Below are 25,219 nucleotides of genomic sequence, written 5' to 3'. Positions count from 1 at the left end.
TATCGTGACACCAGAGTCTGGACGAACATAATGACAGGAGATTACTTTTGTTTGCAGACTGATACCAGTCACAAAATTAGTAATTATGATATAAGTCTAGATTTAGTGACAAAGTAAAAGTTAACCTTGTCTGAAAAATTAAGAGAGACCAGTCATCACATTAAAAATTATTGCATAAATGGAAAGTTAGTGACTTAAATTTATGTTCCATGCTTGCTGATTTTAAGTCACTGATGTTAATAAGTGTATAAATCACTTAAACTCATCCTGCTATCTTTGCTTAGCAATTCAAGACAATGAAAAGAACCAGTGCTGCAAAAAATATACTGGAGGGAGCAAAGATGTGTTTTTCCTTGCCAGTTCTGTGTAGCAGGTCATTCTAACCTGGTGAAGCCCTGTGCCTTCTTGCTCTTCTGATCAGTACAGTACAGCTTGGTCTCTAATGTTCTGTAAAACTTTATGAAGCCTTGTGTTTCAACATGTTCTGTTGATTGTTTCTGTTCTCATTAATAAATGTTTATTTTTGCTACTTGCTCTTTCATAAAGCTTATTGCTAAACACACAACTGTTCCAATATGGGTGTGTTTTTCTTGACATAGAATAATGTCTGTTCATGGAATCACTACTAAAAGGACAGCAAACTTTCCTCCTAGAAATAGCTGCCCATAAAAATCTTTGTATTATATACTATCTTCATTCAATAGCTTTGGCCCTAATCTTGAGGCATAAAGTTCATCAGTCCTGGCTTACTGCAGTGCTGGGAGGATAGGCTGGATCTTTTGGGGAGTCTGAGGCCTGAAAATCCTTCTATTAGCATCACCATAGGCACAATACAGTGCCCTGTATGGAACTGGGGGGAAAGGACCACAGTTGTGATAGGGCAGTCATATTTTTCCAAGGAGCCTCTCTGGCCCTTATTGAGTCAACAAATTTTTACCACCAACACTTCTGTGATTCAAAGGCTGGTTTACCTGAAAAAGTGAGGCCTTCCTGGGTTTTGTTCTTTATAAGACTGAAAGACTTTGAACAGTGTAGGGTACATAGCAAATAAGGAAAAGAACTGGGCATAAAGAGCTGGAATTCTAAACTAGAAAGGATGAAAGCTTCCCAAAGCTTCAACCAAAGAATGGTCCTGACTTGAGGTGGTAGTGCTCTTCCAGGTTGCTGGCTGGGTTAGCTTTCACCTGCCTTAGTAGGAAGATGCTGTTTTTATAAGAGCACCTCAGTCCAGGTCTAGATGCTTATTATCCTGTTTCATGAATCATCATTTGCAGTAAAAGTGGTAAACGTCAAATCACCCAGTCTCTGACACTGCCAGTTCTCTGTTTGCTATAATATGGTTGTGAGTCCTTAAAAACATTCACCTTAAATTCTAGGTGTGGGAAAGGATCTTGCCACAGGGCTACATTGCACACTGCTCACCAGAAAATGTTCCTAGAGAACTTAAGAGGGGTGTTTTTGATCTGGGCCATTGAGATTTGTGGATTCTGCAATGATATGTTTAGAATTGGTTTCCAGATGTGGAGCTGTGCTTTAATTTCTATGCAGGACTGGAATACCGTGTCAGCCAACCCTTATAAATGCTTGAGTGAGTTTGTAAGAAGCACATCTGTGTCTAATGAGTCTAACTAGGAATTAAAAACTTGCATTTTAATAGCTTTGGGTGTTTAGAAAAGGACTCTAATATAGAAGCTGTGTCTTGATTCATGCATGGGGAAGTGGGGAAGCAGATAACAACTTGTAAGGAACAAAGCATGTTAACGAAGGGTGAACTTTGGTCACAGGGTAGCACAGCACTTGGAGTCAGAACAGTATGAGATGGTTCAGAAACTCCCCCCTCTGAGCATCATGTGTTGTTAACTGTCATCTGTTTTTGAGGCTGAAGCCTTATTCCTTCCAACCTGTGCATCAGCCTCTTTGTTCCCAGCTCTCTGATGCATCTCCCATTGTACCCAGTAGCCCAGTGTTCCTCTGTAAAATGGCTGGTGGGGTTTTTCTGGTGTGTTTTTGGGGTTTGTTTTGTTGTTTGGTTTTTTGGGTTTTCTTAAATGATAAATTGCGATTTTCTTCAGGCAGAAGGTGAAATTAAAAAAAAAACAGTCTAAGCAACAGATTAGATTGCTCTGCGAAATGCTGGCTCTTCCCTCTCCCACAAGGACTTGGGTTGAATGGAAGATATGTCTGGGAGAAGAAACATATTGGAGAAACTTGCACTAGTGTTTCTTACCCTTTAAATTAATCTACTGTCACCACACCATAACTGAATATAGCCACTCAAATCCTGCTGTGCTCTGTTTTTATTAGCAGAGTCCCTTCTTTTGCTTGTATGAATTAATTTCAAAATCTAAATCAAAATAAAAATTCATTCCTCTCTGCAGCTCTGGCGTTTTGTGACAATGTGCAATGACTGTGTCCTTGGACACAGATCTGTCGCCTGCCTTTGCTTGTCTGTGTGTATCCCATGGGAGAGTGGTACCTTGGCAGCCTGGCTTTGGGAGCAATCCCTGCTCAGGCCCCTCACCTGTCGTGGGCAGGGATGGCTGTGACTACCAACCTGCCAGCCAGATTGAGTGCAAACCATCTGCTTCTCACAGCAGTGCTGGGTAATGATCTCAGTGTGTTTCGTGCCCTGGGAACTTCATGCAAACACGTTCTCATACGTGTGGGTAACAAGGAAGTCCTAAACGTTTCCAGCTTGTGGAGAGGCTCTCTGAAAGCTGTAGCCCACTCAGGGATGGGACAGATGCCGATGGTCAGCAGAGGTGATGATGCTGTGGACTGAAAAGCATCATGGCACTGATAGATTCACCCCGGCACATTGAGCTTTGTTTGCTTGGCTGCTTCTGCAGCAAAGGCAGTTCACTGCATTGTGCTCATCCCTGTGGATACAAGCTGTTCTCTCTGCACAGCCTGGGTCACCTCTCCCAGCCCTCTTCTCTTTCTGCCACCAGCCTGCAGCTCTAGGGGTGGTTTTGCTAACCACTAATTGCTTGTTTCATTCAAACAGGGAAGGAAGGGTCTTGGTGGATGTGGCTTTTCTCCCATTACAGAGCTGCCATCTGTAGCTCTGCAGTGCAGGGGAAACTCATTCATTCTGTTCAGATGGAGTTATGAAATGTAAGTCATTGTAATCTGTAAAACCTTATCCTCCTCGAGTCCTTCTTGCTGACTGTGCATAGCAAGAGTGAAGCAGCATCCTCTGAGGTGGCTGAGGATGGTGGGAAATGGACAGGAACTGGGATGCAGTGCTTGAGGCTGACAGAGCAGGTTCGTTTTCCCAGTAACCTGTTTCCCCTTTCTCCAGTATTGCCCGCCTGTCTGAGTTGCAAGGAAGGGTACAAGGAAACGCAGACACAGGATTTCCATGTGGCACAGTTCTGGATAGGTAGAGTAGCACAGGAGTTTTGGAGCTCGTGTAAGGCTCAGGAAACATACTCATGTATCTGATATCTCAGAGCTGGAACAAAAGACTAGGGGAGAGGCACTGCATTGTTGGCCACAGCTGGTGCTGGAATTAAAAGATGTCAAGATTCTGCTGAAGTGATCTTGCCCTTTAATATGTTGGAGCCCTGTTCAGTGTCTACAGAAAATAAGGTATCTGAGTTGGATCTTCTAGTTGCTTTTATTCCTGGACAGAAGGAGCATTATATCTTTGAAGCCATGTTGTTTGGGTTGCGAACTAGAGGGAATTTCCATTGTCTTTCCCCTCCATCTTTTTTTGATCTTTTTCAATAGCTGATAGCTGCTATTCAGACTGTTCCAAAATCAGCAGAGTAAAACTGAGCTGGTTTTGTTAATTTTTGTGGCCCACAATCCTTCTCTCCACCCTAACAGGAGTACCCAGAGCATCTGTTCTCACTGTGCTGCTGGTGGGGAGAGTACAAGCCACCATGGAAATCCTGTCCATCTGCAGATGGACAGCATTGCTTTACTTTACATGTGGAAGCAGAGGGGTCAGGGCTTCACTGCTTTCACATGGAAAATTTGCTTTTCCAGGAGGTGTGGTCATCTCTGTGTTAGAGACTCAGTTCTTGCCTGCTGTTTCTTTTTGTATTGGCTTACATAAGCAACAGCTCATAAAATCTACAATTTAAACCTGGACACCAGGGTGAAAAGCTCCATTGTACTTCATCAGTGACTTACAACATTAAGGTACCAGGGTTAATCTCATTAAATGAATTGACAAATTGACAAGTCCATTTTTGTAATCTAATTGCCCTTTCATTTTGATGATCAGTTGGAACAACTGACCCTTAAATGAGTCAAAACCTTCAAATCACTGTCTTGGACAGTGAACACCTTGTCATAGCTTCCAAAACCAATTATAAACTACAGCTTTAAAAGCTCTTTTTATTATTAAAAAAAAACCAAACCTGTGAGATAAATACATCTTCAGCAGGTTAGATGCTTCCTTCTGAAACTTACTGTATATGATCTGAGATGAATACAAGAGAAAATCTGGTGGCTCCCATGTGGTGTTTCAAGCTCTTTTCTGGTTGGCAAGCTGAGTGTACTGGTCCTAAAAATGTTAATAAGCCTTTTGTAAATGAGTTTTAACTTGTTAATTAAGAATTTCTAGCTATGGTTATGACCTGCAGGGAAATGTTTAATTGGCTGTTTTCCCTAGCTGGTTAAATATCGTCTTACTAGAAAGGAGGGAGAAGTGTATGCTTATGGGACTTAAATGCCTCAGACATAACATAAGTGAGAATTCCTGTGCTTAGCACTTGCAGAAATTTTTACTGGGGATCTCTGCAAGGAAGGTCTCCGCTTTAGGGCAGCAGAGCAAGCACTTGCTTGCCTGCCTCGGTTTGCTTGTCCCTTAGAAATGAATGCAGGCAGTGGGAGGCAAGGGAAACGTGCTATTCCCTGATGGAGCATGCCACAGATTTCCCATGGTGGAGCTTCCATCTCTGAGGATATTCAAAGGCCTTCTCATCATGGTCCTGGGCATCCAGTGTTAGGTGGCCTTGTTTGAGAGGGAAAGTTGGACCACATGACCTCAAGATGTCCCTGAAACCTGAGCCAGCCTGTGATCTTTTTCAGCCAGAAAAAGGAAGGAAGGGATGCACCCTTGCTATGAGTCAGCAGCTGACAAAGATGCAGCAGGTCAGAGAGGAGCAGGGGATGTTTGGAGCCACCAGCCTATGTTTAGAGGAGGGATGGCCAAGGCATGAAAGATGACACTTGGTGTTCCCAAATGAGAGAAGAAATTGTGTGTGTAACCAGAACATGGGCCTGGGTTCACTGTCAAGCTGGAATGCCTACGTGTAATTTGGACTGGCTTTCCAGCATCCATACAATGTTCCCTGCCATCTGCTAGAAAGCCAATTGAAGTACTGGATGCTGTGCTAAATTCCATTTGTTTCTTAGCAGTTAAGTACCCATAAAACTTATTCAGCTCTTCTTACAGAGACACCTGCTTTCTCTTCTGCAGAAATGCGGCCACTGCTGGAGACAGGAGTATGCCGTGGGTGTGGGGGGCAAAGCAGGGAGCAGGTGCCACATGGGCAGGATCACTGCTATCAGTTCCAGTTAGTTGGGATAGGACTTTCCTAATCAAGTGGAGAATGCTTTGGTACCTCAAACAGTCAGGCTTTCTGCAGCACAGAAGACAACCAGAAGCGTATTTCTATAAAAGTAATTTAGGATCTCTTTCCAATTATATTTTGAAGACAGTGATTTGTCACTGTGCTGTGTCTTCCTTTTTAAATGCTTGGCTGTAACTGAAAACAAACTTGAGCTTATATTTCAGCAAGTTGCAGCCAAAATCTGGAAATCCTGTCACGTCTGTGTACAGCCATTATTGAGTTTAATGAGAACTGTATGCAACAAATGGCACCCCATTTGTCTTCATCTAATCGTCCATGAAATCTTCCATTACTAAAATAATCTCAGAAAATTTGGGGTGAATCCCTGGTTGGAAGTAACTGTCTCATAGCAGTGACCATCTGGAAATGCCTGTTGCAGCATAGCTATGAGGGGTGAAGAATCCCTCCTTCTCCATTTCCATTTACTCAGAGTGTTTCATTTGAGAGAGCAGTCACTTGGTGGTTACCACTGTTGCAAACCACTTCACTGATTCAGATGCATTGAGATGAGCAGACAGTGTGAAGAAGTGCATAGGAAATGACTGAGGTCTGTGTGTGCAAGAAAGCCTTTAAAGCAAGAGCTTTTGAAAGGGTGAACAGTATTCTGCTTATTAATGCAGATTGGAATTTCCTGCTAGCTGAAAATAATGCAAAGGTCACTCACCAGCTGCAAGCAAACAGCATGTGGTTGATTCCAAAATTAGTTAATCTCTGGCATTTCCATTTCTTTTCCCTGCATTTCTTGTTGTCTACCTTAGCCCTGGGAATCCAGTTGAAGATACTGCAAGCTTGAAGAAAATTTTTTTCTTTTTTTCTTCTCTGTAAACTTCTGTTAACTGCTGCATTTGAGATGACTAGGTGTCTGTTGCCTATCATTGCAGCCAGAGTATTATTATGTCCCTAAAACACTTTCCATTGGCTCAGTTACATGATTTTAGCCATTGAATGCCTTCAAGCTATCTTTTCCTCCCCATAGTCTGGGGTCTGCTAGCAACCATGTTCTCTGCAACTATTTTACACTGACTTTTAAGAAGTCTTTTCTTTTGTCTCTGGCTCAGAGATGTTTTGGGAAGAACCTGAATAATGGCCTCAGAAAACCCTCACTTTCTTTTTTGCTGGTGAGCTGGAAGCTGCTGTTGTTATCATGCAGCACCATGGCCAGAATGGAGGTGGGAAAATTGTTGGAGCCTTGGATGGAAAAGAGGACAGTGGCACTGCAGGCATAAAACTTGCCCTGCGTTTCATGACATGCAGTCCAACTACTGAAGAAACTAACTCCAGAGAGAATCTGCTCCTGCTTTAGGGGATCCTGCAGAAAGGTTTTAACCTGACAGCTGTATAAAATAAATTACTTCAGAGCAGAATGTACCCATCCTGGGACACGTGGCTGATCCTTTACCTGCAGAGGTGATTGGTGTGGCAGAGTGGTGATCCTTAGAAATCCTGTAGCCAGGAGCCCCTTGCCACGTTCAAGGGAGTTTAAGCACTGAGGGCCAATTGTGCTGTCTGGATATAATAAATACTCTGCAGAGTGTTACTGGGGAGGTGCTAGTTAGTCAGATGCACATCACAGGTGATGGATGGATGCTCAGTCAATTGTTGTTCTGTGTTTGAGGATTGTCTGTCTAAGCCCAAGCTGAGCTCTAGGCTCCTCTCTTCTGCAGGGGGATCCCACTGCTCTGCACACACTACTGGTACCTGCTGTTGGTCGAGCTGTTAGAGCAGGTATGGGCACAGCAAGGCACATGGGTCATCACTTCATCACAGAACTAGGCATGTTATACCAAGAGAGTATTTTATCAAGAAAGACTCATTTCTTTAAAGCCCTAGTGAGTGTGTTCTGGAATGCCCTGCATCCAGGGAGTGCTGCAGACATGGACACTGCAGGAGGGAAGAGCTGACAACACAGCTCTGTGCAAAAGCTCTGGGCATCTTTGCTTTTCCTCCAGCCCCTCCATCTGCCATGCCCTGTTTAGTGGGGCAGGCAGTAATATGTTTGATAGCTTCTTTAATTCCCTTTTTTATGTTGAAGCTTGTAAGACTTTTAATTTTAATCTCTTGTTAAACATTCCTAATCAACAGTCACAGAATTTATCAAATTGTCTAATTCCTAGCTTAGTTCATTATGCTAGAGCTAATGTTTTCTTAGGTTGCAAAGTCAGAATTTTCCTTTCTTCTCCGTAATAGATATGAATACAGTTCCGGGATTCAGAATTTCTCTTTTTTTGGTGTAAGAGCCAAGATGGCTGATTCCTGTAATGTCTGCATTATGCTGTTTGTTAAAACAGGCATCCTAATGGGAATTTAATACAAAAGATGTTAAATGCAAACATGTATTTTCAATGTTGATTGCATAGAGACATTCTATATGGAAAGAGGAGAACTTAAGATTAGATGTTACAGTCTCTTCTCACTCATTGTTTTGTTTTGACAGTGATGAGAGTCAGTGGGACTGACAAGGCAGTGGGAGCTGCAGAGGCACACTAATGTAAAAACTCAAGCAATGTCATTAAAAGAAAAAGGTTTTTCTTCAGGTTTCTTTGGTGCACTGCAAGCAGAGAATGGTCTGCAGTCTTGTGTCATGTCTTAAGCATGGAAATCTCTGCACTGATAAAAGTGAAAAATAGAAAAAACAGCCATCAGCAACATATCTACTTACACAGAATGCCCAAAAAATAGCATCTAAAGAGAAGGAGACTCCCCCCAGCCTTGTCCTCATGCTCAGTAAGGTTGTGTGCAGCCTCACCAAGGTGACCCGTGCAGTGCTGCCATGCAGAGCTGCCCTCGGGGTGGACGGGAGGATGGTGGTTGTTAGTCCAGCTCGTTGTGGTGCAGCACCAGGATTTGGCAGCCGCACAGAACTTCTGGGAAGAGGTACTATCTGATCTTGTATTTATGTCCAGCTCTGCTTTCTATTCTTAAGTAGGTTCCTGACCTCCTTTTAGTGACTAGTCACAGGATATTTGTGACACATGGCCTTAAGGAGTTTATCTGTTTCATCCGTGTCATTAGGGTGCTTGTAGCAACATCCAAACATGCTAGCAGGGAAAGAGGGAGAGAGTCTTTAGAAGACTTGATATTTGGTGTTTACTTACATATTCTGGAATGGCAATTATAATCCTGTACACTTTACAGAAAAAGTAGCTTGCAATGATACAGGGCAGAAAATATAGCAATCAGAAATGCTTGCTGTTCAGCATTGCTCCTTAATATCCACTTTTAGGGACAGCAGTAGGAAAGGGTTAAGTCTTAAATTCCAGGAAGTTAGAGAAAACTCATCTTTTCATTCAACCACGTATCTGTGACCCTTCCACTAATCTTGGAACAAAGAACTCTGGGCCTTTTAAATTTAAGCTGCTTTTTTCTGTGTCTTCCTTAACATGGTTTTCATAGCCCTCCTCCAAGGAGGAAAATTAGAGAGTCAGACAACTGATGAGAGAGTAGAAAACCTTTCACATTTGTTTCTAGGTCAGCAAAGACAATAAGCAAGAGTCATTAAAAAGCTATTTGGAGAGAAAACCAGAGATTTTCATGAAGACTGAATTCTGCTATACCAGAGCCCATATTAAAAAAAGTTGTTTATGAAACACACTTTGTACTAATTTTGCTTCTGCTCTCACCAAACTATCTGCAAAGGAAAGCAGTGTTGGCCGTCCCCCAGCATGGTGAACTTCTGCTTTCACAGGTTAACGTAACTTGGAGGGACTTCATGGCTCTTCAGGATTGCCAGTCTTGTCCCCATCCCTGCAGACTGTGGCCAGGGGCTTTTCCTAGGAGAGGCTGGGTTGCTACCAGCAGCGCTGAAGGGTCTCGAGTGTCAGGGTTAACTGGGGTCATGAAGTGGTTGGAGGAGCATCTCTGACTGTTCCAGTAGGTAGTAGCTCTCGTGTTACACTGGGGTGCTGGCTACCAATGCATAGCATTTCTCTGGCATCTATAGATAAACCTATTCACATCTCATACATGGGGAAATGGACATCAATTGCCATTGTCACCTTGTGTTTAATTGGCCTCCTGGGAATCAGGTGCAGATATTCCCCATCTGTCCTCACTTCTACTGGAAGACACTTTGCTTATGAACATCCAGATGCTATGATGTCTCAGGTTTATCCAGACTCCTCTTCCCCATTTCTTATTGTATGTGTGAGTCACTCTGCAGCTTGTCATAATTTATTTTTACAACATGCTGAAAGGTATAATGGGGAGCTTATAAACATGCTAGGGAGAAGACACCTGAAATAGCAAATGTTTCTAATTATAAAGTAAAAGCTGCCTTTCTAAGCTATTTGGTTCTTTATTATACCTTGAACAACCCAAAAATGTACTTGGCTACAATTAGACTTCCAGAAACAATAAGTGAATTGTAAATGAAAACCATACAGTGGAAAATTACACTATTAGCCTGGAGCAGTAGCCCTGATCTTTGCAGTTTATGGTGCTGCACAGCCTACATATCCAGTAATGTTCTGTGAGTCCATAAAGTTGAGAGGACAGTCTCTTAAAAGCACAGCAGTTTGGTTTTTTGAAAAAAATTAAAGTCATTATCACATGCTTTCATGTTTATTATTTTTTTAACATTCCCAGTCTTTTCCACATTAGTCTGGTTTCAATGGAAAGTAATTTGTCTATGCCCTACCAATGTCTATTAGGCAATGTTCCTGAAAGGGCTACATTTAATTAGTTTCAGCCATGCTTTTGGTATCTGCAAGGCAAAAAAAAAAAAATAAAAAAAATTGCATGTAGGTTTCTGCACAGGGAAGAATAATTGTAATCTAGAATTTGTGTGTTCCACAGTTGTGCTTGGATTTTAATCCCTTTCCTTATGCAGAGTTGTGTCCTGTTGGTCCACGTTTGCTGCTTTATGAGAATGCTCTGCTGACTGTACTAATTAAAGGCCGTGGTGCACACCTTCAGCCATCACCAATTCATCACAGTGTTCATGGAGAAACAAAAGCGGCAAAGTCACAGCTGGCACAGGAGGAAAGGAGCGAGTAGGGACCAGGACCATGTGTATTTAGGTTCAAGAGAGCAGTTGAATAATTCACAGTACTCACTGTCTGTATCTGTCATGTCCTGGCTGCTGTAAAGAAGTCATCACACTGGCTGAGATTGACATCTGGAGCCAGCAGTCTGAATACAGACTGTTCGTCTGCTTACTGCTCTGGGGGCCAAGGGCATTTCAGATGCCTTTGGAGATGGTTTGAGTGGGGTCATCAGGAATTACGTTAGTTGTGTTGGGCACAGGACATTAAAACTGACATCTTGTCCTCCTGCAGGATTTGAATGGGGGCCAGTTTGCATGAGGCTTGCCCTGATCATTAAAATAAACAGAAACAATAGAGGAACTTTCACTTGGCTAAAAGGAGAAATCTAGATCAACACTTCTTTTGCTGGGGAAGAGGTTGAAGAGCCTTATGCTTTGTTTTGCTTACTTACATCTCTGTTTGCAAGTAACCCATAATATTCAGGGTCTTCAGTTCTGAATGGATCTGTAGTTTGTTTGGGAGGTATACTTAGCGCACAGGGATCAATACCCTAACACAGTTCTCAAATGATCCATTACTGGATATGATGTGTATTAAATGAAATTACTCGGGTTATGAGATTTAGAAGACCGACGTTTGGATTAAAGTAATATGGTTTCCTGTTTTCTCCAAAGAAAAAACAGGAGTTTGCCAGCGGCATCTACCTTCTTGTATTTTTTTGAAATGCCATAAAAAGGAATAGAGTCTCTTTAACCATCTTCTGAAACAGACACACAATCCTTTTAAATTTGTACTTTCTTTTTAATTCATGGAGAACAGCTGTGGCATTGTTACTCCAACAACATAAGTGAATCTCTTAACAGATGGTTCTTGCACTGGCTGGGATGAAAGCATCTTCCTCCATCCTGATGGGGCTTGTTTATTGTTCTTAGATCCTGATATCATGACAGGGCCAGACTTTGCTGTTTTCATTGCAGTATAAGTGTAGTGTCGCTCTGGTAATTCTGGAATGAAGTCTTGCCCCCTCCCCTTTAAATTTTTTCTTTTAAAAATAAGGAGTATTGACTTCTGTTTCTTAATTTTCAGTGCTGGTGCAACACACTCGGCTAGAAAGATTTGAATGGAAATGTAAAGTTCCTCCAGCTGGAAATGGTTGTAAAAGGGAGGTACTAAGTGCATTTATGTCATGGACACTGGGTTTAGACCTTGAAATTTTCTTTCCTCCATTGCCTCAACTGAAGAAAGTTTATTAAAAAGAAGAGTAGATGTTTGGACTATCTAATAGCTTGCATATAAAATACCAAGTTTGCTCAGGTAACATTTAACGTCCTGTTTCTGAAGCAGGGTTGAGTCTGCACGTGGCAGAGGTGCGTGTGTACATTTACCTCACGGACCTAAACAAATGTAGGAGTCTCATGGTTAGAGAGCCTGTTTTTTTCACCTGTGGCGTTTCTGAGACAGTCATCTCGAATATGACATGAGATGCACCAACCCCTCCCTTTGCTGTGCCAGCAGAATCTGTGAATCAGCATAGCCAAGCTGCAATTGCTTCACAAAGCTGGGCTGTGCCTTTGAGGGCCAGTTGATGGCAGTTGTGGTTCCAGCAGTAAGCACTGGGCTGCTTGTGTGTGCAAGGAGTGGTGTGATCCCAACTTTATTTTGCCCCTCCAGGGAGTGCAGCTGCTGCTCGGGTTCTCTGGGCAGGCAAACACCACATCTTCAAGGAGATAATCAGATGATCAGGCAGCCTATGCTGCCAGAAAAGCCATGTCCCTCCTCTTTCAAGGAAAAAGCAGCATGCCACCCTGGGCTGCCAGCTGAACTGTGCCGTTGTAATTGGTGGAAGAAATGCAAAAACATTATGTGAGCAAATGTCACAATTTTTGGGTGGATGACCTGTCAGCCTGGCAGTTGATTGTGGTGGAAGGGAGAATGTGTTATGTTTGTAATAAGAAGTTCATCTGAATAGCTGAGGTTTGATTCAAGTCACTGTTGTAGGCTATGTTGTGTTCACCTGCCTGTTAGTTCGTGCTCTCTGTGTAGATGTGACTGGAAAGTCATTTTCCAAACTCTTCTTTTTATCCATCATCTGCGGGTAGAAGTCTCAAGGAGTCACACTGACAGGAGGAGCAGGAGTTCCTCTTTCCAGGGTCTCATTAAGAAGCCCTGTTTGCTGGTTGTTAGCAGGCTGGACTCTTCTCCCATAAGAAAACACCTTCACTGTAATAATTACCTCCTGAAAAGTGTATTGCTGGTACAAGACCGAGGCAACTTCTGGATGCCATGAGAAATTATGTTCTTCAGGAGAAGCTGTAGAGTGCAGCGGTTTCTGGATACGCCAGGGGGTAGAGGCAGTAAGGAGTTAAATGGAAATTGGGGAGAGAATGCAACTTCGGAGTCTGTGTTCTCCACACAGCCACGCTTTTGTGAGATATATCTTGACTCTTTTTGAATCACAGTATTAGCTCCTGTTCTACTCGGTGTACTTTTCATTTCTGGATTTAAAGCATGGCATGTTCGTGCAATTGGATACCCACTGGTGCAGTGGAAATATAGAACAATTACCAAAATGTTTATGTGCAATGAGCAGGAGTGTCGTGAGTTCAAGGTGCTGAGCATGGTTGTAGATGAAAGTGTTTGGCGTGGCTCCTGTGTAATTAAGAGGATGTACATTGTCTCTGCGCACGGGTTACTCTTAGTACATCAGAATTATCCTGAGTATGAGGGCAGGAGGCAGCTACCTTCATAAGTTGCTTGATGCAAAAGCTAGATCTGAGAACTAGCAGCTCAAACTGGAGTTCAGCCATACAGATGGTTTTGGAAGCTTCAAAAGCAGTCAGTCAGAAATTCCCTGAACCCTGCCCCATTATATAATGCTGGGAGACTAGTTACATACAAGAAGTCCTTGGAGCAGTTGAAGTAAATGACCCTAAACTGTTCTGTTTATGCTATTTAGTATTAATTTCTGTTCATAGCAATTCTGCGGGGATTTTACAAAGTGTAAGAGCGGAATAATTTAAATTTGCTATGTTAAACTCTCTTATCTCTCCTGCAGACGGGAAATAGTTCACAGCTTCTTGATAGCTCTAAAATTACTGAGGTGGGAAATCCGAGTGAATTACAATTCTCTGTGTAAGCACAGGTGTATGCTCAATGTTGACTATTGCTCTACTTCAAATGTTTGCACATGCTGCAGAAGTGGAAGCATAGAAAACAGAGGCAGGGTAGATGCACAACAGCTATCCTGTGATTAAACATAATGCAGTCTTAGTGCTATCCTTTGCATGTGATATTTCTTCTACTGGCTGTGCAAACGGGGTATAACAGATTACAGTCAGAGTGTTGATCTCTGGCATAGGTAAACCACTTGAGTTGTTTTAGGTGACCTCACATTACACTCTTCAATTAAAAGCTGGTTCTGGAGGCACTTCGCACAAGCTCTTGTGATGGTGTACAATTTCCAGGTATCACAGATGGTCATTTAACTGAGATTGAAAACATTGCTTTGGAGGTAAAGTAGGTACAAGATGAAATTTTACTGTGGTAATTGTAGAGGCAGAGAGGATTTTAAATGGAAGTATATCGACTTTAAAGTAAATTGAAAGCCTTCAAGTTTTGTCAGGTTAGAGCACAGGTTACAGGTAGGTAGAGACTGGCTGCTTTATGGGAAGTCTCATCCAGGAATTATTATCTCGACAGGAAACCCTCTTCAACACTAATGGGCTCCCATTAGTGAGTGAAAATAAAAGGTCTGGAAATAAGGAGAGGGAGATGGTAAGAACAAAAGAAGGTATGTGAAAGACCAGTAAAGTGCAGGCAAACCTAAAATCGTGTCCTGAGATAGCTGCATTTAGCAAGCAGGCTGATCATTATGATTTGTGTCGTAGGTACATCGTGTGATTGTACATCACCATGGCCCAGGACTCTGCTGCCTCTTTTGAAGGTCATTACAAGGCTCTGAGGTATCTTGTGTTTGTACAACATGAGCATCAGCTTAGATAGATCTGTATGCAGTAAAGTGTGCTGAAGATGTGCCCAGGGGTTAGGCTATATGTAGATGAGCTATTTAAAACGTGAGTTTCATCTAAAGCATCAGAAGCTCTCTCTGAGCTGTGGTGCTGGAGGCAGAGACGTAATGAGACTGCTTTAATGCAGCTCTAACATACACATTAGGTAGCGACTGGAAAGACAGTCAATCTTTCAAGGTTTAAGCAGTACTTTCTGGAAGTGCCTTCAATTAACAGCTAATGACAAGCTTTCTTCAGTGATTCCATGGTTATCTTGTATAGCCAGATAATGAGAATGATCACCCAGAGAGAGTTCAATTTATTTACCATTTTTTATTTCTTTGGGAGGCTGATGAATATTTGAGCCGGTAGCATTCCTGATTTGTGCTTCCCTAAGTCAAGTGCCTGAGTTCAGCTTCAATCCATCATTGCTCTGAAGATTTACATTTCAGATAGATTTTTCCAGCAGCACAGATGTTGCAAACCTTAAATTAATGCATGAAGCTGCCTCTACCCTGCAGAAGATGAAACTATTAGGTAAAGAAAACAATATCTCTTTCTGATGCCTGTCTTCTTAATGATAATGGAATTTAAAATATCTACAAAGGGCTGTTTCAGCTAAATATCTTCTGTCCACCAGTATTTGAAAAGAGAATAATGAGTTGAAAGGGTTTCTGTGCCCACCTGCAGTGTTAATTGAAAGCTGTGAAGACACAGAGGTAGAATCAGGCTCAGGGGACTATTCTTATAGAAATTTTATGTGAACCATCTCTCCTGTATCTGAATGTGTTGTCTAAGCCATCCTTATTAAGCTAAAAGGCTTCAGTGGTCATGAGAGGTCTTCTTAATGCTTCTCCTTGTATTAAATCTATAGGCAACTTACAAACCAAATTGAAACACCAGGAGATCCCATTCTTATGTTTTGCTGATCGTCCTCTGGTCTCCATTTTTCTATACACACTGTGCACAGCTCCAAACTTAAAACTGAGACGGTACCTTGGGAGGAAAGTTGTGCAAATTCTGTTTGCTTTACAAGATCACATGTTGCTCTTCTCCTTTTTACTTCCAAGCTGCTTATATGAGTGAGACTCAGTGGGAGAAGAAATTGTCAGAAGTGACAGAGTGGTAGAGAGGTGACTCTACATTGATCAGGGACGTGTGATGTAACTGAAATGTTGTGGATCTCTATCTGAATTACAGCAGTTTGGATGATAACAGAAAAGGAGCAAGTTCCTGAGAAAATTAACTGAGCGAAGAACATGAAAACATACGCAAGGCAATTCTGGAAAAACAATTTGCTGGAAAAGGAAGATGACAGTGTGAAGAAACAAGCCTGTATACTGAGGCCAACATTTAAAACATGTGGTGAATGGTCTGGCATGTGAGACTGGTGATTAGTTTATGTAATTTTCTGCTTCATATCAAATGCTTGCAGGAAGGGACTGTATTTCAGGACTGTAATATAGGAACTGCAGCTCCTGACCACTTTTTTCCCCCATCAGTGTAGTTTGGAATGTAATATTGGTGCTAATTGCTTTCTGGTGCGTGCTCTCTAATTCAGTAGAAATGCATTTATGAAGATGCTCTTGTTGCAGGGGATAGAACCCTGGAGAAGGACCCAGCTCTCACCTGCTCTTGTGTTGAGCAGCTCCACTCCTCTGGATCTCAGTTTTCCCAAATATAAAACAGGGGATAATGACTCAGACCTCTCTTGCAAAAACACTGTGAAAGATCAAAGGGAAGGTAGAAAATCTGAGACATGGGGAAAAAAACCATCACTGCAGGGATCAGGAATGAAGCCAGCTGTGCAGTGTAGCAATAGGGACAAAAAGGCAAACAAAAGTCCAGGAGATTAAAATGCAGGCAAAAAAACCTGTGAAGCCATTCTAGATCAGTAGTATGTTGCCTGGAACTTGGTGTATGTTTCTGTTCAACCATCCTAAAAAGAATACTGTGGAATCAGGAAGAGTTTGAGGGTCTGTAGAAAAGAAAAAAAGAAACAGTGAAAATATTGAGATTGTTTCTTCTTGAAACAGCAAATAGGAGACATGCTCGGAGGAGGAAAGTAATCAAGGAGGTAGAAAGAAACAGATGAGGTGTTAGTAAATACTTGAACTCTTACTCCAAAACAAAAGATACTAAGAACTTAGTGGGACTGAATGAGACTGATCCCAAAGCTGAGTCAGTGGGGTGAGGGGGAGAGGCTGGGTTGCAAATCCATTCTTACAGCTTATGGACCCACTGGCACAAGACACCATTTAATGGGTAAGGCGTATGCAAGGATCTACACCAAAGTAAAAATAAATAGAGAAGGAATAGACAATCTTTTTTTCAGCATCTCTGGCAAGCCTCTGATTACTGGGGCTTGAAAAGGAGCTTTCCCCAGTGCCAGGTCATCCCAAAAGAGATTTCATACCTTGTTTGGGGTGAATGAGCACAGGTCTTTTCTTAAGATCAAGGTAAAGATAGGGGCTGTTGCTTTCATTTGTCACAGTAGTTCCTTTGCTCTTACTTCACCAAGTGAAGAGGGCTTTAGAGACTTGGCACATTTTGTGTAAGAGCATAAGGGTCCCAATTCTCTAGGACAGCTCCACATTGTATAATCACAAAATCATCTTTCCTTCTCTGCACTGTGCTCCCCTTTTCCCTACATGACTTGCAGCTTCTGCAAGAAATCACGAACTTGGACTTCTGTTCTTCCCTTGTGCAACCATGATTCATCTCCAGCATAGGTCCATGCTGAATTACCAAGGCAAAGGTTTTACATGAGTATGTCATTAAAGGCTGTGTTGTAGCACATAGGCTGCAGGGGCTCAAATTAGGCTGCAGTAGCTGAATTTGGGAGCTTGGCGAAATAGCCCTGCTATTTTCTTCTAATGTCACTTCCCTGCAGTTTTAAAAGAGAAAAATGGACTACAAGGAAACCCCAGCATGGCCTGGCACAGCAGCACCAGCATGGCTCTGGGCCATCGGAGCACAGTGCTCTGTGCCACCAGCCTTAGCTGAGTTCTGGTCACAGGTTCCTAAACCCTTTCATTGCCAGAAGGCTTCTGGAGTTTCACTCAAAGGTAGCCTCGGAGCACCTGGGGAAATAACCAAAAAGGTCAGATGTTGTCCTTCGTGTCTGTGAGCCTTGGCAGAGCACGGAGGTACATGACAGCTGTGTCTCCAGTGCTCTTAACCCTGTCTGCCTTTCACTGTCCCTGTTCTGTCTCTTCCTTATCTTCTTGGACCTGTTCTTCTAGGAGCATCATTCAACTGTTCTTATTTCCTCTCCCGGCTATCCATCGAGTCTGTTTCCTCCATCCTCTTCTCCAGCCAGCTCTAGTCCTGCTGGCAGACCCTGCCTTTCCTCCTTGCTTGTCTCCTGCCAGTCCCCTCCCCTCACCAGCCTCAGCTTCAGACTGCGCTTGCTGAGAGGGGTGTCACTTAGAGGGGAGGGCTCGGGGTGACAAAATGTGTCCCCTGCACCCCATCTCAGCAGAAAAAGAGAAAGAAATTTAAAAAAAAAAAATACAAATAGATGTATATTTCAAATCAGAGAGAAGTGCCTAGAGTGCAAAATTGCACCCGAAATAGTAGACATTTGGCAAATGAAAAAACCTGTCAAAATGCAAAGATTTGGGCAGTCACACTCAGCAAGCAATGCAGGCAAAACCCTCCATGGCTCTCATCAGTCTGCCTTCCAGCAAGGCCTTTGGGAGCCTGTTCTGCTTCTATCAGTTCTTTACAGACCCCAGCACAGGGCTTTGGGGCTGGTCCCTGTCTCCACAGCAGAAGGAGCAGCAGTCAGGAGGAAACTGAATAAAGAGCAAGGGCCGTCATGCATGTGCCTGAGCCTGTCCCAAGGAATACTGATGGTGCACTCACCTTTTCATCCCTGTTCCCAGCTCAACCGGGTTTGGCTTTCTGTGTGTGCAATGAGCTCCCTCAACCTCCTGTTCCCACCTCATGCAGTGCATCCTCCCGTGCTCCGCAATCTGCTGTGACTCCTCAAAGGGTGCCGGGGACAGATGGCTTGATTTCAGCGAGGAAGGGGCTGTCTTGAAAGGAGAAGTGAGGCAGAAGCTGTCTGGCCTGATATCTCTTTCTGGTGCTGTCAACGGGAGGCGAAGGAGACAGGCTGGAGCCGGATGGAGACCAACTCTGTTGCAGGGAGCATGGAAGCAAACAAATTCTTTTAAAATCTTCTGCTGCTGCTGCTGCTAAATAGTGTCTGCTTGCCTTTGTTTCAAAGATCTTCTGCCAAGCCCAGGTTACCTTAAGGTGTGCTCTGGTCTTTGCTCAGCCCGCTGTGCTACATCAAAGGTAACAGCGCTGGATATCTTCAGACCCTCTTGAGGGACGGCCAGGAAAGTGGCTGATGTTCTGTGTGCTCCTGACTTTTAAACTCAATGTGGTAAACCACTAACCAGCCTTGTCACTTCCCATCCAAGGTGTTGGGCAGTGCTGGGGAGCTGTGGGACACCTTGCCCAGCCCCAGCGGGCAGCATGGGGCTGGCAGGCCCTCCAGGACCTTTGGAGTGCACAAACTGCAACCCTGCAATAACCAAGGGACTTGGAAGCAAGCTTAGTGAATAGGGAAGATTATAAAAGCCACAACTTCTGGTATAAAAATGGGTTTGTCTTCAGGGACCCCAATTTTGCCCTTTTTTTCCAGACTGGGAGGGGAGGAAATATCCCTGCCCTTTGGAGACAGAATAATTTATAAGCCACTTCTACAAAAATCAGCGATTTCCCTTTAAGTCGGCTCCCGGGCCTTTGTCTCAGCTTCCCTGATTAGTCACATAATGAGGATATTTCTAATACAAATGTGTCAGGGGAGAAGGGAGCCAAACATTGCTTTATCAGAAGAGAATCTGTATCCCCCCGGATGCTAATTAGTCATGGAGATACAGGCGTGTGGGGCGGGGGTGAGGCGAGCTCTTATTTTAGAAGCCAAGATTATTTGTGCCCTCAGAATTTCTCATGCAGGGCTGGAAAGCCATGCCAAGGGAGAGACCGCCCTGAGATCTCCCTTGGCTTTCACATCCCAGCCCCTCAGACGTGTTTGCTGTGCTGGTGCTCCTGCTGCTGTTTGCAGGGTTATTTCTGTCGCAAGCTTGGCTAAACAGAAACTCTCTCCTTATAAATATGGAAATCTGATGATGGAGCTCTCCATCTCTTGGGACAAGTTGAAAGCATGGTGCTAAAGAGAAAAGGGCTGCTGAACTCTCAGCTTGGTGGCTTTGTTTTCTCTGCTACTACAGAGGAAAAGGTAAGTTTTTAATGCTGGGATCCACCTCTGCTCTGTCCAGGCTAAGCTGGTGTCCACTGCTGAGATCTCCACCTGTCTGCAGTGTGGCAGATATGCTTTGTGCATAAGTCTTGAGCGGTTGCACATCTTTTGGATTGTGTTGGAAGAGTCTATGTTTTTATATTTGTTAAAAAGCTTTGAATGCCACTGGCTTGCATTATTGTTCCTGAGAAATCTCTTGAATCATAGAACATCCTGAGTTGGAAGGGGCCCACAAGGATCATGGAGTCCAACTCCCAGATCTGCTCAAGACAACCCCATAAATCACACCATGTGCCTGAGAGTGTTGTCCAAACACTTCTAGAAACTCTTACAGGCTTGGTTCTGTGACCCCTTCCCTGGAGAGCCTCAATTCCAGAGTGGCGGGGCCTCCACAGTGCTTCTTTGGGGCTTTGTATCCTGCTTACAGGTTGTTTCCTTTCCTGGGATTTCTCAGCATCCCTCCTTCCTGGGGTCAGAGATAGCTTTGATCTTGGACAAGTGCACAGGTATTTGCTCTTTCCCTAAGCATCCTGACTGCATTTGCTATGCAGCATTCCCAGATCTTCAGCTGCAATTCCTTGGCATTCCCATGCTGGTAACTTTAACTCTTTCCTGAGACCATTTTGGCTGAGTAACTGAAAGGAGATGTGGTGATTCCCTGCTGAAAGCAGTTAAAAGATGCATCCATGCTCTTGGTTGTGAGTGCAGGCTGAGTAAAGTGCAGGTGTACAAACTCAGCTTGTATAGACAGCAAACACTCTGCCCAGAGGAGCCTTGGGTTGAAGGAAGTGGACATGGCAAACGTGAAGTAGGTGTGCAATGGAATGGGCATCCTGTGGTTTCAACATGAATCCAGAGGCTGAATAAAAGTTCTGCAGTCTGCACACATCTCACTTTCATCCCAGAAATGCCTGAAGCTGACATTCACTTGGTGGCATTGTCCATTGTGCAGGTCTCATTGTTGACATGAGACCGCAGTCAGAGAGCCTGCAGAGCCAGACACCCCTGCCCTCTGGAAGAAAGGGGATTTACTAGGGGCAGGAGAGAGGCAGGATGAAAAATTATTATTAGAGAAGGAGTGAACTGGGAAAGCCATCAAACAGCTCAGAAAAGGATCTGAGAGATTGGATTAAAGGTGCCAGGGGTATTCCAGAAGCTAAAAGCAAGACCTCATTCATCTTAGTCACAGAGGACCTGAACATGTAAAAATCAGCTGCCTTTGAAAAGAAAAAAAAAAAGAACACAACAAAACCAAACCAACTGGAAAAGAACAAGTGACCCCAGAGTTATGCCAGTAATCGCTGTGACACTGAACCACTGATTAGAACCCTTGGTCTGTAAAAGCTGTGGATGTCAAGCCGTCCCAGCTTTTCCTGCTATTGTTCTTACATCCAGAGGCTCTGAAAGCTTAATAACATCACATTTGCCATGCTGGATCCCATCCATGGCCTATGGAAGTGACTGTCTGATCTCCAGGACATTGGTGGGAACTTGCCTCACTGAAACAGGGCTTTCCTACTGTCATTTGTATTATGCCAGGACATTTTTTGTCGGAATATATTATTTCTGCAGTATCTACCAGAACCAACCAACGCTTCAGTGTTTCCTTCAGGCAAACTTTAGGCTCATCTTTCATGTACAGCTGGGACAGCCTGGCTCAATGTGGAGGGGATCCATAAACCACTTTATATATCCTGATAACCACAGCACTTCAGTAGTGGTGGCACCACTTGTCTTGCACTTTCTCAGCCAGTTTCTCTAGATGTTGCCATTGACCATGGGAAGCACAGTTCCCCTCCACCACATAGTAGAGTCTCTGATAGTCTTCATTTCAGGTGGAAAACAGCTCTCCCTTAGAGAATAAACTGTTCCTCTTGGTGAGGCTCCGTTAAAGCCTTCAAGAAGTAAAGATGGGACACGCATCTTAAATAAGCTCTCAACACTAACCGGTGTGCATGAATTCAGTCACTACAAGAACCTGCCATGGTCCCTGACGGACAGCACTAGGGCTCTGCAGGGTACTTCAGTTTTCCATGGGATTCAACTGCAGCATGTAGCCAAGGGCTCTTGTTCCTGCCTCTGTCCTCCAAACACACTGTGACCTTTTCTGACACGTTTCTCAATTTCTTAAATAATTTTGAGGGTATCCTACCTCAAGAGCTGAGGTTGAAAGAGCAATTGTAAAGTTGCATGGGGGTTTTTGTGATCTTGGTTTGGCTAGATGCCAGTTGCTAAACTGACTCTTAGAGTAGCTACCAAGGAATTTGTGATGCTTTATTGCTTTAAATACTTGTAGGTCTCATGTTGCATCTCAGAGCTCTGGCTCTATAGTCAGAGGTAGAAAAGAAGTAATGTCTTGACATACAGGGAAGGAAATATTTTGGTATGGAAGCATCCTGAAAACATAACCTCAGTTAATAGCTGACTTTAAATAGCTATTGCATGCCAACCACTTGGCAAGTGCTGCAGGCAGTGGGGAGTGCAGTGTGGCATTTCTCTAATTTGCAATGTTAATGATCCAATTTAAGTCATGTAAAGTTAGCACAAGATAACAGACTTATAAATTCATGTGATAATAGAGATGGCTTATGTGTGTGAGAAGAGCCTGGAGGGAAATATGGTGTTAAATATACTCTATCATGATTGAAAGGAAAGGACCAAGGCTGCTTGTGCTGCTGGTTTCTTGGAGGGAAATCTAACAAAAATCATGTAATTACTCCCGTTTTTCTTTATTGTCCCTCAAATGCTTTCCCAAAGTATTTTGGCTACTTACTGAGTTGGTGCTTCCTCTGTTACCGTAGACTCCCAGCTTTAGTCATACGTCATCGTCTTTAAAAAAGAGAGTTTCTTCCCTGTGCTGCAAATGTCATTTTTTATTAGGAAAACAGCCCTCTGAAATGTCTTGTTCCCTTTCCACAGCTTATGCCTTTCTGTTTGCTTCATTTTGTTCAGCTTGGATGTGGCAGTCAGGCAGGGGTTCCAAGGGAGCATTTCAGCACAGGCACTGTGGCACCCACAGGCAGACTGGCACTTCTCTTCTGCCCCCATTTGAAGCAAAACAATGATCTGAATTCCTGGTTACCTCTCAGTGAGTTGAGCTATTCCAACTGCAGGTGTACACAGTAAAATGTCATTTTAGTGACATTCTTCAGTTTAAGTAATATGACTTGAGATTTTAATCATGCAGCAATATTAATGCTGATGGCTTCTCAATTGCTGAAAAAAAAATGGTTTCAAATACCAGTTTGTCCTACAATTATAAATGAATAAGGCTCAAAATCTGGATCTTTTAGTGGATACTGCAGGCCTAATTTGTTACTGTTTAATAAGATCTATTCAGCAGTTTCTCAGGAAGGAAAAACAACGATGTTGTAAGTGGTGCATTGGCAGAGCTAGTAGAAAGTCAATAAACAGTTGTTGTTTATTGCTTTGTTGAAACTGAGTCAGTAGCTATCAGAATGTATTTCAGTGCATCAGTCACTGTGTTGCCAAAATGCCATTTATTTTGACTTTGGTACAGGGTGGTAATGCTGAGATGAACAGTTAGTGCTCTGGATCTGGTAGCAGGCACACGTTGATGAAGAGTGACAACCATGTCTTCCTAGGAGCCTTCTGCTCTGATCACCATGTGATTCTGGAGTTCCTTCAACATTTGAGACTTAGTAAAATGGTTGCTTTCTTCAGATCACCCAGAGAGAAGTTGAAGGTCAGCCATGGTCCTTGGCAGTGGGTAGGGAAGTTTGGAGATCTTTCCAGGATAGACCAGTGTTCTGCCTAAATGAGTCTGGCCTAGAGGCAAGCTCCTTTCCTGTTAAGACAGAGAGGGGAAAGGGACCTGAAAAGATCAGAGATCTTCACAGCTTTCACCAAATCTGGATCTGGCTGCCTGAAAACTGGATCAGCTCTGTTGACTTTCTGTGTGACAGATCAGTTTCTACCCTGGGTTTGCAACAAGAATTCCACAAATTCATCAGGCAAGTACAGCTCCTTAGCCTTGCCTCTACAGTTATTTCTACTGGTATTTCCTTGTAATCCTGCTGCAATTTAAGATAATCGTTTCTTATTCTGGTAATCAGAGATATGGAAAAAACCCCTAATTTTTTTCCTTCTGGCAGCTCTTTCTGTACCTAAAGACAGGTATTATATCCCTCCTTAGTCTTACCCTTTCTTCTCAGAACAACAACATTCTTCCAGTGTTCTGGGATGGTTGTAGCTTCTAGATTCAATCTATAGGATTGACGAGGGGATTACATCTTCCTTGAAATGTTGGGCTCCAAACTCCTAAAGCTGAAGCCTGAGGGATGTGGAGAAAAGCATGAGAGGGTCTTTAGTGAGGGTTGCAGGTTGCATAGCCCTGTGATGCTTGCCTTTGTCTTGCCAAACATGCCATTACTGACCATTGTTCATCTATATGGTGGAATCAGATTGATCTCCTATAAATCTGAGAGCCTTCAAGCCTCTCCTTTATGCACTTTTCTTACATAGACAGACTATGCACACCTTAGTTCCCAGTGGTTTTGTCCCTGGTGGTTTTTTTAGGCACTTTATGTTCATATATATTTCATGTCTATATTGTAGTGATATGTAGAGGCTGCAGAGGTCTCTTGTCCAGAACACTGGGATTTTACAATCCTTTTACATACCCACCTGTGCACGTCAGAGCCCCCTCCCCAGAAGCCTGCTGCCTACAGCCACATTTCTCAGGAATACCTAGCATGGTACAGCTTGAGGCAGAGTGAATCTGCCAACAGCATAGGATTTTCTGTTCCCAGGGCAGAGAGACTGAAGACATAAATATTTATTAGCAGCATAGTGTTCTAGCCTGACAGTCTGGAATGGCAACATGGCAGAAACTTCTCGGTGACCCAAATGTACCCCCTGTATTCAGGGTACGTGAGGTTTCTCGCTTGTTTTTCTGCTCACTAAGTCAGTCTCTCATGCACAGAACATCTATCCATCTTTCCAAACTCAATGTTTGATGTTGAAAAGGAACAAAGCACTTGGACTTGTCCTTTCTTGTTAGCATTTGTGCACAGCATGTGTCCACATGGGCAGCTCCAGAAAGTGGAAGTCTCCTGAGCTACAAGTGCTTGCTGTAAACTGTGTGCAAACACGTGTGAGACTTCCAGCATCTTTTGAGTTAGACAGAAGACAGCAAGCACATCATTGGTGGGTACTGCAGAGACAAGGTAGCTGGATGATATTCCTGAGCAGTCAGTTCATACTGATTCAACTAATGATAATAATAATAATGGCCAGTCTTCATGAACGAAGATTTGGGGAAAGGTCTTTTACCTTTCCAGCCTGCGCAATGGATTTTTTTAGGTGAGACACAGCCTGCGCTGAACTGAGCCCACC

The 25,219-nt window shown here is 43.3% G+C and overlaps 1 protein-coding gene across 6 annotated transcripts in view; it reads left to right on the top strand.

The window, feature by feature from the left end:
* Positions 1 to 25,219, top strand: part of FAM219A (family with sequence similarity 219 member A) — a 95,653-nt gene that overhangs the window by 22,949 nt on the left and 47,485 nt on the right. The window contains exon 1 of one of the 6 annotated variants that reach the window (XM_027670464.1): positions 19,641 to 19,840. The exons of 4 other annotated variants lie outside the window; for them this stretch is intronic. In XM_027670464.1, coding sequence (XP_027526265.1) covers positions 19,766 to 19,840 — 75 coding nt within the window. In that variant the 5' untranslated portion in view covers positions 19,641 to 19,765. Of the gene's footprint in view, positions 1 to 19,640; positions 19,841 to 25,219 lie in introns of those variants that run through there. One more of the 6 variants, XM_027670462.1, reaches the window with a different exon arrangement.

The sequence above is a fragment of the Neopelma chrysocephalum genome, unplaced genomic scaffold, assembly GCF_003984885.1.
Source record: "Neopelma chrysocephalum unplaced genomic scaffold, ASM398488v2 Primary Assembly neopelma1_96845, whole genome shotgun sequence".
Lineage (NCBI taxonomy): Eukaryota > Metazoa > Chordata > Aves > Passeriformes > Pipridae > Neopelma > Neopelma chrysocephalum.
The sequence above is the reverse complement of the archived record's forward strand: the minus strand, read 5'-3'. Positions and strand labels throughout refer to the sequence as shown.